At 35.2% G+C, this 20,711-nt stretch overlaps 1 protein-coding gene across 1 annotated transcript; it reads right to left on the bottom strand.

Moving 5' to 3' along the window:
* Positions 1–869: 869 nt before the first annotated feature.
* Positions 870–16,582, bottom strand: LOC101899678 (sodium-dependent nutrient amino acid transporter 1). Its single transcript, XM_005180946.4, has 11 exons — positions 15,894–16,582; positions 8,053–8,142; positions 7,762–7,993; positions 7,427–7,697; positions 5,446–5,549; positions 5,190–5,379; positions 4,944–5,120; positions 4,620–4,719; positions 4,376–4,552; positions 4,206–4,300; positions 870–1,264 (listed from the first exon to the last, which is right to left on the bottom strand). Exons 1-11 carry the CDS (start codon positions 16,150–16,152, stop codon positions 1,085–1,087), a joined length of 1,875 nt encoding a protein of 624 aa, XP_005181003.2. The 5' UTR covers positions 16,153–16,582; the 3' UTR covers positions 870–1,084.
* Between the last annotated feature and the right edge of the window lie 4,129 nt (positions 16,583–20,711).

Here is a 20,711-nt window from a genome sequence, read left to right as displayed (position 1 = left end):
CAAGAATGGTTACAAAATGAGCTGCCTCGCTTTATTTCCAGCGCACAATGGTCACCAAAATCTCCGGATACCAATCCGTTGGGCTATTGTGTCTGAAGTATTTTTAAAAGCAAGGTTGGCACTAAAAAATATTAAAATGTCAGTCACTTCAAGCAAGCGCTTAGCCGGGAATGGACCAAAATATCGCAGTGCAACATTCGGGCAGCATGTTATGGTTTCATTGGCCATAATTCGTGCCAAAGGTGATCAATTCGAACAAATCTTAACTTATTCTAAAATTTGATGCTATTTCCGATATGTAAAAATTATGGCGTTTGACTTTGTTGCAGTTTTTTATCTCACCCTCTATAGTAATGTTAGTTGGTATAAAAGATTAAAATGTATCCGTCAAATATAATGAAAATCGAATCAGAATCGGATATGCCTCCCATATATTAGTTCCCTCTGAAACCAAACTATAACTGCCTAAAGCTAAGTGTTGATGGGTGGTATGATCTACTTAAAATCAAAATTCTTTTGTTATGGGAGCTCTACTAAATATGCACAGTGGTGTAGGGTATCAAAAAGTCGGCCCCGTTTGACTTTTGAGTTTTCCTTGCTGGTTTTAATGTGATTTACCTTTCTATATTTGCCGTGTTCCAAAGACGACAACATCTAGTTTTGCCAATTATGTTCGATATCATAAAGAAACAAATCGGCAATCGTAATAAAGATGTTTACACTCTTGCAGTTCTGAATTAAATCAATTATAATTGAGCTCAGAACTATTGGAAGTCATGTGAGTTTTTAATTTTTATCCATCCAAACTTTCCTTATTATTTCGGTTTAGAAAGTAATCTATTAAAAAAAAACTTCTTATTTATTGCTAACCATTACGACTTTATTACTTAAATTTCTATACAGCTCTCATTACTTAAATACTACAGATATCGATATTGCTAATTACACAAACATATATTAAGTACTTTGGCATTTTCTCTCATTCTTTTTTTTTTGTGTGGAATAAATGCTCAGCGCAACAGAACATCACTTCGATGGAACAACAAATTTGGGAGTGGTGGGAAATGCAGTTATCCCTCTACTACTATGTGCTGCTGAAGAAAGTATTTTTAACTTTCCGCCAAAATAGTGAAGAACTATTGTCGGACTTTAATTTCGCGTTACGTTTTTCCTGGGCCTCCGTTTTGAACATCAGCCATTGTTTGCGAACATCTGGATTGCTGGGACCCCATTCATCACTAGGTGAACATGCTTTTTGCAGAGCCTGTTAGGGAAAATAAGAAATGTAAAACGTATTAGCAATAAAAAGAAAACACAAAAAACTGCTTTTCAGAGATAAAATGAAAATGAATAAAAAAATTAAATTGCATCATCGTGGCAGCTATAGAAACTGCTAAATTCGACTGAAGAAATGTCGATCAATTCGGCTTAACTCTAGTTTAGTAAAAACTCTTCGATTTTTTTCCAGAGGTAGGTATTTTTACCCTGATTACGGGAAACTTTTTTTTTTTTCTTGTTGGGAAGGACCCCTGATTTTTGACCTGAAAGTCCGGGTTCACTTACCCGATAAAAACAATAAAGGTATCGTTTGAAAGCTAATACATATTTAACAAGTGGTCACACGACTGGGTTATTTCACATTCATCTCATCAAATTATCGATTTTTGGACGCGGATTTTTTATAAAACCGCCAAAAAGGACCCATTGTGGGGGACAACAAAATTGATGCCAAATTATAGCCGACACTCTTACCTTTCCATAATGTTACAATTTGTGCTAATACCTCTTCTGGGTCCAGAGCTATTCTCTTTTGGGTTCAACCGGCTACACGAACTAATGTTTTTATCACCTCCACCATGGTATGGAGGGTATATTAAGTTGGTCACTCCGTTTGTAACACCTCGAAATATACATTTTTGACCCCACAAAGTATATAGTGTGGAAATTACTTTAGCTTCCGAACGAATTGATGTAGATTGATAAAATTTTACTCAAATGTATATTATGTCTGCAGGACTTTTGGTATTGAAAATGGTTCATGTAGGTCCACGTTTTGGTGTAGTTCCCATGTAGCGGTACCTCCCGATATTCGGTATTTTGATCATTTTTGCCGCAATATTCATCGGAATTGTTTCAAATTTGGTATTTGAAGTTTGAAATGAATACTACATCCTATGACAGTAGTAGTTTGTCGGTGCAGGTCCACGTCTTCGTATAGCCCCCATATAACGGTACCTCCCGATATTCGGTATTTTGATTAATTTAGCTCCATTATTCACTATTTTTTTTTAAGTTTCGCATTTGAATATTGTTAAAGCTTATGACAAAAGTTACCTATGCAGGTCCATGTCGTCGTATAGACCCTAATGTAACAGCTACATTCGGTATTTATTAACAGAATTTTTAACGGATTTTATTGTTTTTGAGAATTGCCAAATTCGTTCCAAATGGTGGAGGGTATTCAAAGTTCGGCCCGGCCAAACTTAAAGCTTTTTTACTTGTTATACCCTACAACACTATGTGTTGGGGTATTATAAGTTTGATTGGGCCAAAAATTATGTAACACCTCGAAATATTGGTTTCCCACATAGGAAAGTATATATGGATCTTCCTATCTCGCCGAGCTGAGTCGATCTAGCTATGTATGTCCGTCCGTCCGTCTGTCCGTCTGTCCATGTTGCAATTATGGCCTGATCTTCACGAAATTTAGAATGAAGACGAAATTTAGACCAATCGACGCCGAATTTAGCATGTGGCTAGAGCTTAGGGCTAGGCAGAAGTCTTCCGATTTTGGTGATCATCGGGTAATATTTAATGGGTGAAATAGACCACAACATTTGTGTTAAATAAACGTCAAATTTTTCATTAAATCGCGAATATTTTTAATCCCGGCGAAATCATAAATAGACGAACAGGTCAACTCTGACCGTTACGTAGATGAATATAGTAAATATATCGGATGTATATAGCGAAATATATACCACGTATATATAGAAAGGAAGGGGATGTTAGCTAGAATGCTTATATCTCAAGAATGGCTAGACCGATTTCGACAAATTTTGTCAATACAGTATGCCCTCTTAACTAAAAAATCTCATAAAAAGTTGTCTATAATGATGATGTATATAGATTTTGTAGTATTTTGTGACATTTTTTTATTTTTTCATATTTTTATCGCATACGATTTTTTCAATTTGACTTATAATATTGAATTGTACATTTTGTAATATTTTTTCACCTTACAACACTGGTTGGGGATATTATATGCAGATTGCAATTATCCTCACGAAAAAGGGTAGGGTTAGGCTCAGAATGGCTAGGCCTATTGTTTTCAAAGATGTCCGCAATATATTTAGGGGTTAAAATGGACCAACAACTAAAAATGTTCCTGATTTTGCAGTCGTTATAAAGTTAACAAATTGAATCCAAAGGAAATCTCGCATGAAGTTAGAGTTTAGGACAGCGGGTAGAATGGACCACTACTTTTGTGTGTAAAAATATTAATATTACTTACAGGCGCTATCCGAAATACACAAAAGGTGAACTTCTGGCTTTTTTTTGCTGATTTCGTTGATGAATAAAGCCAAATATCATAGACAAGCAAATCATATAGATGAGTTTAAATTTGGTGATACAGAGGGGCCTCTTGCTTTTGGAGTTGATCGCAAAATATTTAGGGGTTGAAATGAACCAAAAACAGAAAAGATTTCCTGCTCACACAATTGAAGAGAGTTAAGAACAGCGAAGAATATTAGCATTTTGAATAAACATTGGTATATGTAGCTGTAAAATGGACCACAACAACTAAGAGCACGATGGAGACCGTAAATATTGGGCAAATGTCCCTGGTCAAAACGCTAAGGGTAATATCTTGGCAGTGCTCCATGACATAATTTCAAAAGCTAAATATTCCAAAATGGATTCGGGCATAAGGGGGCTTCTAACATATTGTAGTGTTGTAGGGTATAACATGGTCGGCCCCGCACGACTATAGCCTTTGCTTACTTGTTTTATATAAGTTGTCTATGAAAGAAGTGCAACTTCGAAAAACAAAAGGCCAATGAGAATATTATCCTTCTGCTCAAAAGCCATAGAAAGAAAGTTTAAGGCTTTACATCATTTTGCGCTGCGTTTTCGACTACGAACTTTACAACCATTCTACGTGATCCATAACATTAATTTATATGTATGTGAAAAAGACTTACATTCCACAGTGAACCACCACAATTAGAGGTTGTTGTCCATATAAACCATAGTGGGAATTGTACAAATCCTATGGCCAATAGAACCCAACCGGCAACTGTAGAAAAGAAAAGATGGGCATAAATTGTTCATTAAATATTCTAGATCCTCTTAGAATAAATCCAGTACTTACTATTTGCCGATTCTGGATAATCCATGCCAGCATATTGTAATGTTTTCAACTCAGCCATGGAATAAACGAAAATGAATAGAAGTAGGAGGGGTGTAATAACGGCCCAGCATATACGCCAATAGAACGATACACGCATGCGGCTCATAAATTCCACATCATCACAGAAGTTTTGTAAACCTTATAAAGATTTTAGAAATTATAACCTGAATTTTTTATAATTGAATGCTTTTTCCTCCCCACTTACCATAGACCCATGCAACGCCGATGATTTGAAATAGTGCCAAGCCAAATATGACAAATGTGGCACCATAATAATCCACCAAATTTAGAATCCATTGCCCAGCCTAAGAGGAATGCGAACATGGAAAAAAACACAAGAATATTGAACATCATTTGGAGCTCTAGGCAGCATTATTGTGCATTAATTGCGAAGCTAGTTGAAAGCAATATTGAAATGGGATTAATGAAAGCGAAGATAATTTTCCGACCTTCGGTTATTGATTTTTTTTAATTTTGAAGCGAATTCTATGAAATATGCTAAGCCTTCAAAAATATTGCTCATAACTACCGGAGTAACGTAAATAATGCCACAAAGAAAGCCGCCAATTGATGTTGCCAGGGCCACCATCCAGGCCTTCATCCATTTAAAGTGATCACATAATATCGCCACGAGGGTATTGGCCTGGGCCACCAATGTTCCAATGCCCAAAACGAAAAGCATTATGAAAAATAAAACGGCAAATAACTGGAAAAGAAAAGCCAATATTTAATACTTTAAAAAGTTGTTAAAATATTTTCACAGCCAAAAAAGTACCTGCGGTACCCCATTAAACTTTGCGATAGCATCTGGATAGGATATAAATGCCAAACCTGTACCGCTGCGTACAACCTCATCGATATTACTGATATTTAGATTGTGTGCCAAATTACCCAAGATGCCAAATATTGTGATGCCCGCAATCAGACTCGTTACCGTATCCAAACTGGTTACAATAATGGCATCCCTGAAAAAGAAGAGAGAGAGATTTTTTTTTAATTTCGGAAGAATTTCCATATGTGATTTTTTATACCTATGTGAATTGTGATTGAATTTGTTGTAGGAGGAGAACATAACGATGGGACCCAGGCCCACTGCCAGAGAAAAGAAGCATTGTACAACGGCTTCTTTCCAGACCTGTGAAAAATATTCCAGATTAAAAGGCGTTCAGTAAAATTTAGATTTTCTCTATTAAGAAAGGTCATTTAAAGGTCTTCCCCTTTATTAGCAACTATTTGTAAATGCTGACTAAAGCTGCAGATCAATTAAAAAAACTCAAAAGGAAAAATCAAAAGTCGGGACTATATGATACCCTTACACCACTATGCACATTTAGTAGAGCTCCCATAAGAAGTAGATCATATCACCTCTCAACCTTTGGCTTTAGAGCAGTCACTGTTCGGTTACAAGGACAACTAATATATGGGAGGCATATCCAATTCTGAATCGATTTTCATTAAATTTTACGGAGCCATTTTAATCTTTTATACAAAATAACATTGCTATAGAGTGCATGATATCACTTCGAGAAGGATAATATTAAAAAATATATATGTCGGAGCCGAGTTGCAAAAAGTGGTAACGTACGTCTCGAAATTCACTCCATTTGGGCTGATATTAGGCATTATTTGCACAATAAACCTGAAATCGGATTAAGGATATATATGGGAGCCATATCCAAATCTTAGCCGTTCTCGATAATATTTGGCAAAGGTATTTCCGAGCTCTATAAGATATCTGGTATCCAAATTTCATTGCTGTCGAATGCATATTACGCATGTGAGGGACTTAAACACCAAATCGGATGAAACATATATATGGGAGCTATAACTATATCTGAACCGATTTTTTCCCGAATTCTATGTACTTGCTTCTATACTGAATTCGATCGGATGTACCAAAATTCAGGTCATTTGGACTTATACTGGCCATTTGGTGCACAATTCATCCGAAATCGGCAAAATATATGTATGGGAGCTACATCCAAATCTGAACAGTTCTTGGTAAAATTTGGCAGAGGTATTTCCGAGCTCTATAAGATATCTGGTCCAAAAAACATTGTTGTGGAGTGCATATAACGAATGTGAGGGACTTAAACACTAAATCGGATGAAACTTATATAAAGCAGCTATAACTATTTTTGAACTGATTTTCTCCGAATTCGATGTACTTGCTTCTATACTGAATTCGATCGGATGTACCAAAATTCAGGTCATTTGGACTTATATTGGCCATTTGGTGCACAATTCATCCGAAATCGGTTGAATATATGTATGGGAGCTATATCCAAATCTGAACCGTTCATGATAAAATTTGGCAAAGGTATTTTCGAGCTCTATAAGATATCTGGTACCCAATTTCATTGCTGTCGAATGCATATTACGGATGTGACGAACTTAAACACCAAATCGGATGAAACATATATATGGGAGCTAGAGCTATATCTGAACCGATTTCCACCAAATTTAATATATTTTCTTCTAGGCTGAATTCGGTCGGAAATGCCAAACATTCAGGACTCTGGGACTGATACACAATTAACCGGAAGTCGATTGAAGATTTATGGGAGTTATATCTAAATCTGATACAATTATCACCAATTTCTATAGGGTTCGTCCTTGGGCCAAACAAATATGGTTTGGAAAATTTCAGCTCAACCGACGTGCATTTTGTTCAAAAGAATATATGGACGGGCGGACAGATGGACTGACATGCATAAATCGACTTAGAAAGTAATTCTATGAAGATCCTCAAAGGTAACTATGGGTCTATCTCGCTTCCTTCTCCATGTTACAAACAAATGCACAAAGACATAATACTCTTACCACTATGTGGTGTAGGGTATAAAAATATAATCTTTGATTTTGACCAAAGATTTTACCGATAGAGAGGAAGGTTCACAGTTCTAAGAGAGATATAGATAGATTCTACATCAAAAATCCTATCAGACAGTTCTGAGATTCCATTAAATTCTGCTTTCTACATAACCCCTGCCAATTATTCCTGTAGTTTACCTTCAAATTCAGCAATTCGCTCCAATTGGGTTTTAGGAAAAATATAATACCATCTATGGCACCATCCAAGGTGACAGCTCTTATTAGCAGTGTTATTAGAATTACATATGGAAATATGGCCAGGAAATATGCAGCTTTGCCAGCCGTTTTTACACCACGAACTATAACCAAAAATGTGGTTAGCCAGGCCACAAACAAGGCCAATGTTAATCTCCAACTAGGCAAGCCAATGCCTTCAGATATGTCATCATATTCTCGGATAACCTGTTTTCTGTAATAAATAAAAAAGGAACAATTATTTTATCTCATATCGAATATACAGTGTAGATACTTACATAAAATACATTTCCGAACTACTTGTAGGTCGATCGTTGAACGATGTGTAATTATCGCCATTTGTGGCTTTAGAATTTGAATCGACACAATTTGAGCCCCATTCTTCGCGGCAATATGACCACGGCAGGGGGTTATAGAATGAGGCGATAAAGTAATACAGAGTCAAGGCCAGCAGGGAGGAATAATATGTGAGCACCGTAACTCCGGCATAGGCTTGACCAATACCCACACCTAAACAAGTTAAAGAATGGTTTGAAATATTTTTTTTAATTTTTTTTTCAGAAACTTACCTATAAATGAAGGACAAATCGACCATACTTTGACTGAACTTTTACTTGTAAATTGTCCCAAAAGCACCTCCAGATAATACATGGGCTTTCCTGGAACATTAAAAAGAAGTACACAATTAAATAAATTACTAAAAGTAAAAAAAACATTTAAATACTAATAACAGCAGTGTTATAAAAATGGAACGGTTCTATGACGACCAGTAGCTCGATTCTCAAACTAGTTACTAATATAAATTTTGCCATCTCCTTCTAAATCGATAAAAGAGGATTGTTTGTTTGTAATTTATAGATTCAAAAACGGCCAAACAGATTTTCCTGAAAATTCCCATATATACAACAGCATCGCCTGAAGGTAACATAGGCTATATAAATTTTTAAAATTCCACTTGGAACTGGAGATATATATCAGAATCGGAGGTACCTCCAGAAGACTTAGTTTTTGAATGCACATATCTATTGATCGGTTATAGATACAGTCTCCAGATTAAGAATGTGTAAAGGATATCGATACAAAAATTATTTTGCCAATTTATACTGAAATCGGTTCATGTTTTAAATATAGCTCCCATATATATTTTCGGTCGATTTCACATATTTTATGCATCAAACGCTGTATGTTTGTCCGATTCCAATGAAATTTGGAATGAGTGACACAATTTGGTACAAAAATAAATTTGCCAAATTATATTGAAATCGGTTAAGATTTGGATATAGCTGCAATATATATTTTCAACCGGTTTTTCTTTATTTGATGCACCGAACACGACATGTATGCTCGATTCCAATGAAATTTCGAAATAGTGACGGGATTTGATCAGAAAATAAATTAGTCAAATTTCAATGAAGTTTGGAATGTGTGACGGGATTTGGTCTAAAATTCTAACTGTTAACAAGTAAAAAAACTGAAGGTTTAGCCGGGCCGAACTTTGAATACCCTCCACCATTTGGAAGGAATTTGGCAATTCTCAAAAACAATAAAATCCGTTAAAAATTCTATTAAAATCTAAAAAATACCGAATGTAGCTGTTACTTTAGCGTCTACACGACGACTTTTTTCATAAGCCACTACAATATTCAAATGTGAAACTTAAAAAAAATCGGTGAAAAATGTAGCTAAAATCATCAAAATACCGAATTTCGGGAGGTACCGTTATATAGGGGGATATACTAAGACATGGACCTGCCCAGACAATTTTCTGTCATAGGCTGTGGTATCCACTACAGCAAATACCAAATTTGAAAGAATTCCGGTGAATAATGTCGCTAAAATTAACAAAATACCGAATATCGGGAGGTACTATGCGAAGACGTGGACCTGCACAGACAATTATCTGTCATAGGCTGTAGCATCAACCTACTTCATTTCGTTCGGAAGCTAGAGTGACTTCCACAGACGGGCGGACATCGCTAAATCGACACAGAATTTTATGCTGATTTGTGGGGTCTAAAATGTATATTTCGAGGTCTTACAAACGGAATGACAAACTTAACATGTCCTCCATACTATGATGGAGGGTATAAAAATGCAGAACTGGCTATTGTAACATAAGCGGAATTTTATGACAAATAATTTTCTAGAATCATGAATATACACGGAAAGCATTATTCTCGAGACATAATTTCTCCAATCATGAATAATTTCGTAGATGGCAATAATTTCGCGAATGTGTCGTTTTCGCACCATGTGTATCCTATTTGCTATATAAACAAAGATAGATATTTGGTATAAACATGGCAGAAGAGTACAGGTAGTTGCATCGACACAGCTGCTGGGACAATGAACTGTCAGACCAAATTTGGAATTGAAAATTTTAAATGGAAAATTATTGAAATATGTAAAAATTGTTGAAAAATACATATCATAACAACCTCCTATTTGCGTCGTATAGGAAAGAAATAAAAACCTACTTATTTTTTACAAAACATTTTAAACATTTTGACATATCAATGTTCCTCAGCGTTGATGCATCTACCTGTGTTCTTCTACCATGGGTATAAATTAGTGCATTTTTGAACTGCTTTTGTTTTTTTTTTTATAAAAATTAAGCAACTTAAACCAAATAATTTTCAATATTACGATTCGTGTTGGATATTATTTATTCATATCATATTTTCAGTTGGTTATTAACAAATACATCGTTCCTAAATTTTTTATTGAAATTAATCGCTCTGGATCGTATTTTCAAACTTCTATGTTGCTCCACATATGTTCGAATCTTCATATCTCAAATTTGTCGGTTTAAATTCCTTCATTTTTACAAATTTAGCTTGGTGCACTTAAAATTAGCATAAATCTTCGAAATAAGAAAAGAACCATTCGCATTGCCATCTTTGCGAATTATTTTTGTTCCAGTATAACTATGATCGCAGGAATTATCTATCGGGGAAAGAATTTCGCACTGATATTCATGATTGAGCCGTATAAGATTTTTTAATAAATTTCCCAGAAAGAACGATACAGATGCTTTCCGTTAGAAGAATTTCTTATTAGTTTTGAAAGGAATATTCTTCTGGAGCGACAACTATTTTAAGAGCATTCGCGTTACCAATTTTATCTACCTCAAAGTTAGTTTTCAAGAGAAATTTTTGTTCATGATAGCAAAAAAGGGAAAAGAGAAAAATTCCACATCGAGTTACACTTCATAATTGGACCGATAGTGCGTAACAGCCTATCAGATCAATGTAAATTGTCTCCAAAAGCTCTGAAATGAATTTTTGCCACAGGAATCCTAGGATCTAAAACCATTGTCATCATTGTGAGTTTTACATACCAACTGAGTTACCATGCTAAATTCCCCAACCGACTGCATACGGAAGCAAAATGTCATCGTTAATTCCTAACAGAAATATTTAATAAAATCAATTAAATGTCAATTGAGTTACAATTTCTACGTTGATTGATCTTATCTGAAAAGGAACAAAGAACGAGATTTGTTGCGGTTAATTCTTCAGATATCATCCAGATAACATGTCTAGCGTTCTTTTAGAGACTTTACTTTGACCGTCTCCGACAGTAAAATTAAGCACATGTTTGCTTAATAAACATAAATGTGAATTCTTATCATAATGATAGGCAATTTGTATTTAAACGCTGAGCCCCTAAAAAATTCCGAGACACTGTTAGCCATAGTAACTGTGATTTGTCTTTTTCAAATCACTTTCAGAATTGTTTTTTTATTTGATCGTTCATCTGTCTGTGCATTTTTTATGGTAGCCGCAGCTGCTGCCCCAAACAAACATATTTAGATAAGAAGGGAAGCTAGTAATAATCTCAAATAGATGTGTGAAGTTGCACAAATTCCCACAAAGCTGAATTTTGGTGTAGGGTTCTATTTTACCGTTAAAACAAAACCGTAAAAATTGAGCATCTCCAAATTGTCTACAAAACAAAGTTGGAAAGATTTAAACGGTATTCCGACGGCATTTAGCCATTTATTTATGTATATCCTTTTTGCTTCATATAACATGAAGGTCTCAGAAATAATTTCTCGTTCTATAGGAGTCATGATTATCATAAATTTTTTGGGAAAGGTATCAAAAGGAGTGGACCAATTCTTCTTCGTGCGAAATCTATGGTTTTCTAATTGGGATATGCGAAGTTAGATAAAAATCGGATACTGATTTCACATCCAGTCCAATCATTATTATTCTCGCTGAATTCTATTCCCACGGAAAGCTTTTTTCTCGAGAGATAATACCTCCAACCATGAATAATTGAGGAGAAACAATTAGCAAAGTTGGCAACGCGAATTGGTATTTTTCGCACCTAGTGTACTCTATTTGTTGTACAAATTGGTTCAAAAACCATTTAAAAGTTTTTAATAAAAAATAAGCAACTTATATCGCGTTTATACTATTGGAGATTAACCTAGTGGGTTTAGTAGATAAATTGAATAAATCTAGTGTGTTTATAAACACCAATAAAAGGATATAAATGCGGCTCAGCTGATATACAACCAAAAAAGAATACAAAACAATAGATGTGCGAAAAAACGTATGGAGACAATTGATACTGAACAAGTAAAAAAGCTGTAAGTAAGGCCGGGTCGAATTTTGAATACCCTCCACCAATTGGAACGAATTGAGCAATTCTCAAAAAGAATAAAATCCGTTAAAAATTCCTTTAAAATCTTAAAAATATCGAATGTTGCCGTTATATTAGGGTCTATACGACGACGTGGACCTGCATAGGTAACTTTTGTCATAAGCTATTACAATATTTAAATGCGAAACTTGAAAAAAAAAATCTGTTTATAATGTAGCTAATATCATCAAAATAACCAATATAGGGAGGTGCCATGGGGTTTATAAAACATGGACCTGCACAGACAATTTTCTGGCATAGGCTGAATTATCCATTACGATCTTCAAATACAAAATTTGAAATAATTCCGATAAATAATGTCGCTAAAATCATCAAAATACCGAATATCGGGAGGTACCGTTATATGGGGGCTATACGAAGGGGTGGACTTGCACAGACAATTTTCTGTCATAGGCTGTAGCATCCATAACGAACTTCAAATACAAAATTTGAAACACTTCCGGTAAATAATGTCGCTAAAATCATCAAAAAACCGAATATCAGGAGGTACCGTGATATAGGGGCTATACGAAGACGTAAACCTGCATAGACAATTTTATGTCATAGGCTATAGTATTCACTACGAACTTCAAATACCAAATTTGAAACAATTCCCGTGAATAATGACGCTACAATCATCGAAAAACCGAATATCGGGAGGTACCGTTATATCGGGGCTATACGAAGACGTGGATCTGCACAGACAATTTTCCGTCTTAGGGTGTAGTATCCATTTTGAACTTCAAATACCAAATTTGAAACAATTCCCGTGAATAATATCGCTAAAACCATCAAAATATCGAATATAGGGAGGTACCGTTATATGGGGGCTATATGAAAACGTGGACCTACATGGCCCATTTACGTACTTAACCTGCCTACTGGAAAAATAAACATGTGTGCAAAATTCATTCAAAATTCCATACACGGACCGACATAAATCGTTATAGAATTTTATGCTGATCAAGAATATATATACTTTGTGAGGTCTAAAATGTATATTTCGAGGTGTTACAAACGGAATGACAAACTAAATATACCCTCCATACGAGGGTAAAGAAACATTTTTATATAAAAGTATCTGAATTAAAGCGTGTTCCACTTTAAACTACACATATCAGTAAGATCGTTTGGATAATGCAGTTAAACTTATCAAAGTACCATAAAGTCAGTGGGTCGTTATATGGGGGCCATACCAATACAACAACTTTATATTACAACGATTGTTATCTATTGCAAGTCTTAAATTCCAAATTTGAAAAAAATGTCGTAGGTAAATGTGACTGGGATTATCAAAATACCGAATATCGGTGGGTACCATTACATGTGCGATATAGGAAAACATGGACCTAGATACTCAATGTTCTGCCACCGAAGCGAGAACTCTTTAAGAACTACAAATACCATTTTTTAGTAGTGGAAAATGTGGAAAAAATCATCAAAATGCCGAATATCGGGAGGTATAGTTATATGGGGGCTATACGAAAACATAGAGCTATACATACAATGTTCCGCCAGCCAACCTAGAACCCATTAGGAAGTACAAATATCAATTTTTAGACAAATCCGGGGAAAAATGTGACAAAATTATCAAAATACCGAATATCGGAAGGTACCGTTTTATGGTGGCTTTACCAAAACGTGGACCGATATATTGTCATCTTCGAACATTATTTCTCCTAAATTATTCATGATTGGAGGAATAGTTTCTGGAGAAAAATGCTTTCCGTGGGAAAAGAATTCCGTGCGTATATTTGAGAATTATCCTCGATGACGAGTAAAGATGGCAACGCGTATGGGTTTTTTTCGTACCTTGTGTATCCTATTTGTTATACAAATTGCTTCAAATTTTAAATACTCTGCTCTGTTTCTGAACCTGCAAAAATCTACAAATGTTCAATATAATAAAGGAAAATTGATAACTATTCGTTTTATGCTCTCCACCATTGTTGGGGGGTATATTAAGTTTGCCATTCCGTTTGTAACACCTCGAAATATACATTTTAGATCTCACAAAGTATATGTATATATATTCATGACCAGCATAAAATTCTATGTCGATTTAGCTATGTCCGTCTGTGGAAATCACTCTAGCTTCCGAACGAAATGAAGTAGGTTGATAAAATTTTACTTAAATGTGTATTATGTCTGCAGGACTTCTTGTAGGTCATGTAGGTACCTTATAATGGTACCTCCCTTTTTCGGCATTTTGGTGAATTAAGCGACATTATTCACCGGAAATGTTTCAAATTTGGCATTTGAAGTTCGTAATGTGTACTACAGTCTAAGACAGAAAATTGTCTATACAGGTTCATGTCTTCGTATAGCCCCCATATAACGGTACCTCCCGATATTCGGATTCGGATGCAGGTCCGTGTCGTTAATAGATCCTAATATAACAGCAAATTCGGTATTTTTAAGATTTTAACAACATTTTTAACGGATTTTATTGTTTTTGAGAATTGCCAAATTCGTTCCAAATGGTGGAGGGTATTCAAAGTTTGGCCCGGCCGAACTTATAGCTTTTTACCTTTTTTTTAATAAATTGCTTATCAATATGAGATTCAATATGAATGGTGAATGTTGATAAGTTAAAAAAGAATTGAAAATATGATCCTGAACGGCCACCATTGTTTCTTGGTCGCATTTTTAAATAAATTATTCAAATAAAATGCAAAAACAATTTAAAAACGCAGAGTATGATAATAACTAAAAAATTTGCCAGAATTACTTATTTTCCAAAACGTTTCAAAAAATAATATTTTTCTAAAAAAATCGGTAAAAAGAAAGAAAAATCAGTAAGTTCGGCCGAAACAATTTGGAAATTTTCAAAAAATAAATAAATAAAAAATAGAATTCGTTATAAATTCTGTTAAAATCTTGAAAATATCGTATATGGGGAGTTACCGTTATCTGGGGGGTCTATATGAAGACGTGGACCTGCAATTTTCTGTCACCAGCTGTAGTACCCACTACAAAGTGCAAATAAGAAAAACAATCCCGGTGAATAATGTAGCTACCGAATTAAAATACCGAATATAGGGAGGTACCTATGTATGGGGCTATACGAAGACGTGGACCTGCACAGACAATCTCCTGTCATAGGCTGTAGTATCCCTTTCGAACTTCAAATACCGAATTTGAAACCATTCCGGTGAATAATGTCGCTAAAATCATCAAAGTACACAAAAGTACACAAACGGAATGACAAACTTATTGTACCCTCCATACTGTGGTGAAGGGTATAAAAAGATGTATCGAAGAAATTAGAATTCACGAATTTCTGCAATTTTATCAGTCTATTTTGCCTTGGCTAAAAAACTGAGGAAAACACCTTCCTCCAAAAACCATCTACAGATGCAAATTTTTAAATCTCTAGTTTCATGTATAGAGGTTTCTTATTCGCCCTTTATCACAATCCCTTGTCGCCTACACTTTTCTTTGTTCTCCACTGCTATCTATGCATCAATTAGGTCATAAAGACCATGTGATATTTCATTATTTTAAAGCACCCTTTCCAATGTTTTAAACCTTAATTACCAACAAACCGTCAAAGTAAATTTGATGATGTCGCTATAAATTACAAACACAAATTAACCCCACCAGGAGACAAATTCAAGCAAAAAAACGCAAACCAAACCAAACAAAGCACATCGACATCAACTAACAAAAGCAAAAACAAAAATTAAGCAAAAAATTAAATACAATTTAAGTTAAATTGATGAAATCAATTTGCCATCAATATTCCGTCGCATACCAATTAAGAACAGCACCACGATGTAGGGTATCAAAAATGCACCGCCACCATTCTCATAGGCGGTAAATGGAAAACGCCAGATATTTCCCAGGCCAACGGAGACCGAGATGCAGGACATGAGAAATTCCAAGCCGCTGGCCCAATTTTCACGTTCTTTATTGTTTGGAGGCTGATTGGAGTTGGCATCACTTGGGGCTGGCGTGTTGCTGTTGCCGTTGTTGATGGAAGTTTGTTTGTTGCCGTCTTCAATGGAATTCATGTTGCTGCGGTTGTAGATCACTTTTTTTTTCAACTTAAAAAAATATATCACAGTTTCAAGAGAGAGACGGAGAGAAGGATCGTCTTAAAGCACCATCCAAATTTCGTATCCCCAGCTTATATAAAAATAATCTCTTTTCGCAATTTTAACAAAGATAGAAATTTTTGAAAATTTCAATATCTATGCAATCACTTTCAATTTTAGTTAATGATACCGCATCATAGTCGATTTTTTTTTTTTTTGGTTTTTTTTTTTTCGATTTTGTATTTTCTGTGTTCCTTGTTTTTTTTTTGCGAAATTTCTTATTCACTTTCACGTCACACACACGCTAAACCGTTTCTATACGACGAGAACCCTTTGTCAAACCGTGGATGTTGCTATTTCTTGAATGGTTCTTCAATCGACGACGATCCCTCAATGAATACTAAAAGAAGAGGGCATCACATTTTCACTCACTTGCATCCAAATCTGATATCAGACGGTCTGCCAGCCAGCAGCGCTGCCTGGCGTTAACGTTGACGGCCTTGTTAACCGAAAGAAAAGCGTCGAAAGCAATTAGCAATGAAGACCACACCAATGTGTTGCTGTGACAACAGAACTAGAGGGGTAAAAGTTCGTAACTGTATCAATCAATGAGGGATAAAGGCAGGGAATTATTTATGATTCGAAAAGTCTTCAGTTTATTTTTTTTTCGTTTCAAAAATCCAATCCACGATACAAAATGACCATAATGACCAAATACCATCTGTGATTTTTTTAATAATTCTTTAGACTGTTAAGTGGGTGTACCTTTAGTAGGTCATTTTAAAATTGGCTTATTTTCAAAAAAAAAAAGTAAAAAGACGGGCGGGGCTGACTATCATACCACTATGCATATTTAGTTGAGCTCCCATAACAAAAGGATTTATTTGAAGTTGATCATACCACCTATCAACATTTGGCCTTAGAGCAGCTATAGTTTGGTTTCATATGGAACTAATATATGGGAGGTATATCCAATTCTGAATAGATTTTCAATAAAAGTGACAGAGACTTTTTTATTTTTATTGCTCAATACAATAAACCTGAAATCGGATCAAGGATATATTTCTAGGAGCTATATCGATAAAATTTGGCAAAGGCATTACCGAGTTTAATAAGATATCTGGTACCAAATATTATTGTTGTCGAATTCATATTACGAATGTGAGGGACTTTAAACCCCAAATCGGATAAAACATATGTTTGGGACCTATAGCTATATCTGAACCGATTTTCACCAAATTTGATGTAGTTGCTTCTAGACTGAATTTGGTCGGATGTGCCAAAATTCAGGTCATTTGAATTGATATTGGCCATTTGGTGCACAATTAAACCGAAATCGGTCGAAGATATATATGAGGACTGACATGCATAAATCGACATAGAAAAGTAACTGTGGGTCTATCTCGCTTCCTTCTCCACTATGTGGTGTAAGGAATAAAAATCCATAATTTTTTATAAAGATTTAAAAAAAATAAAATTTGAAAAAAAATCTCAAGAAATAAGCGGAGATTTGTAATAAAAGCTCTTAAAAATAAATTTACGATTTAGAAAAAATTGAAAAATTCTTCATAGTTTACGAGGTCTTTGAACAAATCGTTAAAAATGTCCGATTTTGGTAGAATGGCTTCTGAAACCACTGAAGAAATATTCTAAAGAACAAGTAAAAAAGCTGTAAGTTCGGCCGAGCCGATCTTTGAATATCCTCCACCATTTGGAACAATTTTGGAAATTTTCAAAAAAAAAAAAAAAAAAAATCCCTTAAAAATTTTGTTAAAATCTTTAAAATACCGAATGTAGCCATTATATTAGGGTCTATACGATGACGTGGACCTGCATAGGCAACTTTTGTCATAAGCCATTACAATATTCAAATGCGAAACTTAAATAAAAGATTCGGTGAATAATGTAGCTAAAATCATCAAAATACCGAAAATCGAGAGGTACCGTTATATGGGGGCTATAAGAAGACGTGGACCGGCACAGACAATTTTCTGTCATAGGCTGTAGTATCTACTACGAACCTCAAATACCAAATCGCTAAAATCATCAAAATACCGAATATCGGGAGGTACCGTTATATAGAGGCTATACCAAAACGTGGACCTACATGGCCCATAATACCATAGGCTGTAGTACCTATTACGAACCTCAAATACCAAATCGCTAAAATCATCAAAATACCGAATATCGGGAGGTACCGTTATATGGAGGCTATACCAAAACGTGGACCTACATGGCCCATTTTCAATACCAAAAGTCCTGCAGACATAACATACATATGAGTAAAATTTTATCAATATACTTCAATTTGTTCGGAAGCTAGAGTGATTTCCACAGACGGATAGATGGACAGACGGACGGACATCGCTAAATCGTTATAAATTGTTATGCTGATCAAGAATATATATATATATATATATATATATATATATTGTGGGGTCTAAAATGTATATTTCGAGGTGTTACAAACGGAATGACAAACTTAATATACCCTCCATACTATGGTGGAAGGTATAAAAATAACAAAAAATCGACGATTTTGGTCAGGGCATTCTTGAAAAAATATTAAACAATCCAATTTTGGTTAGGAGGTCCTTTGAATTTTTAAACCTGATTTTCATCGGGAAAAATGCTTTAAAAAGACAGCCTTTTTGTGATGACAGGATTCTAGAAAAATTCCTAAAATTCCACGATTTTTCTTAGAAGGTCCTCGAAAAATCCATGTTTTGTCTAGTCTCCATGTCAACGATTTTAACTAAATTTCTCAATGGAATTATCTCCAATACCAAGTGTTTAGAGTTTGTAATAGGCGGTGCCTTCTCTGCCAAATAATTCCCTATACGGGTCCACGTCTTCCTAAAGTCCCAATTACCTATTTCGAATTTTATTAATTTTAGCAGCATTTTGCCACGAATTTTAATTACTTTTTGCAAGTTTCCCTCAAATAGTGATGGGTATCGAAAGTTCGTCCAGGCTGAACTTAGCTACATTTATATTCGTTTCAATATCTCAAAGTTAAATCAGTTATGGTAGTGACATTTTTACATTCATAAAGGTTCTGGAACAAGGCAATTGTTGCCCATTAACGTCGAAAATAGCTCTGTTCCAGAACCTGCAAGAACAATTGTACTTAGGAGATCATTTTATTTTGCCTCCGGATATTATATCACGATGATATGTATACATCATATACGTCAATGATTTGTATTTTTTTTTTAACGTTGTAATCTGCAACCTGTAACCTACAACAGTCAAATTCTTCCGATGGTAAACAAAGAACATTCCTCAACTTCATGATTTGCGCTTAGATTATCAACGCGTGCCAATTTTATTGCTCTACTCGGGCGTATAAAGTACAACCGCGCCACCCTACCCTAACACAATTCTTCATGAATGTTAGAACATAAACGTGATCACTTGTTGTTGTTATGTGCTATTATTAGCCATTAGCTTAAGTTTTACTAGACACAATAAAATTTCAAAATTTTGTTATCTGACTGTCTGATGAAGTCAAATAACCATAAATGAATTGCCCAAATAATATTTAAACATTTCAAAAGAGATGTCTGCAAAATTTTGAGAACCAATTAAAGAACAAGGCAAGCAAATAATAAAACAGTGGAACATTGATATGACGTCTATGTAGGTTTAAGGTCAAAATACATGAAAAGGACAGAATTTGGAATAATTATGATTGTAGTTTATTTAGGGCATTTTGAGTCGATCCAGCCATGGAATAACTTTGTCCATAGAGACAGCACATCTTCTAATTTTCCAAGAGATTTTCGGATTTAATAAAAAATGTACTCATGGAAAAAAAATGTCGGAAATAGCATCAAATTTTAGAATAAGTTTAGATTTGTTCGTATTGGTAAACTTTGGAACGAATTATGGCATTCAAACGGCCAATGAAACTGTCAGAAGCTGCCTGAATGTTGCTCTACGGTATTTTGGCCCATTCCCGACGAAGCGCTTGCTTGAGGTGATCGACTCTTTGGTATTTTTTAGTGCCAACCTTTCTTTCCAAAATACTCCAGACAAAATAGTCCAACGGATTGGAAGCCAGAAACCTCATTTTGTAACCATTCTTGGGTGGCGATTGCAGAGTCCTGTTGGAATGTCCAAGGTCTGCGGTCGAAATATTTGCGTGCCCAAGGCTTTTATACGCCCTCCAGAATATTTTCGCGATAATATTCGGCATTTATTCTGATGTCGATTAATACGAGCGGAGAGCGACCATCGGCTGTTATGGTAACCCACACCTCCCCATGGCCTGCGTTTGAGTTCTGGTGGGCAACCGAAGGAGCACATTTTCAGCTGACCTCTTTGGCAAGTAAACACGATCATTTTGTTTGTTTACAAACTGCTGGGCAACGAACGTTTTCTCATCGGTGACGGAGAAAACCAAATTCGCCAGTTCACCACTTTCGGCCAAGCGAAGCAACTCTTTAGCTCTTTTAAGTCTATTTTCTCTCAGTTGCGGTGTAATTTCTTGCACATTTTGGAATTTCAATGGCTTTATCCCGAGCTCATTT

This window comes from Musca domestica, unplaced genomic scaffold, assembly GCF_030504385.1.
Source record: "Musca domestica strain aabys unplaced genomic scaffold, Musca_domestica.polishedcontigs.V.1.1 78, whole genome shotgun sequence".
Classification (NCBI taxonomy): Eukaryota; Metazoa; Arthropoda; class Insecta; order Diptera; family Muscidae; genus Musca; species Musca domestica.
Note: the sequence above shows the minus strand (reverse complement) of the source record. Positions and strands in the feature narration are given on the sequence as shown.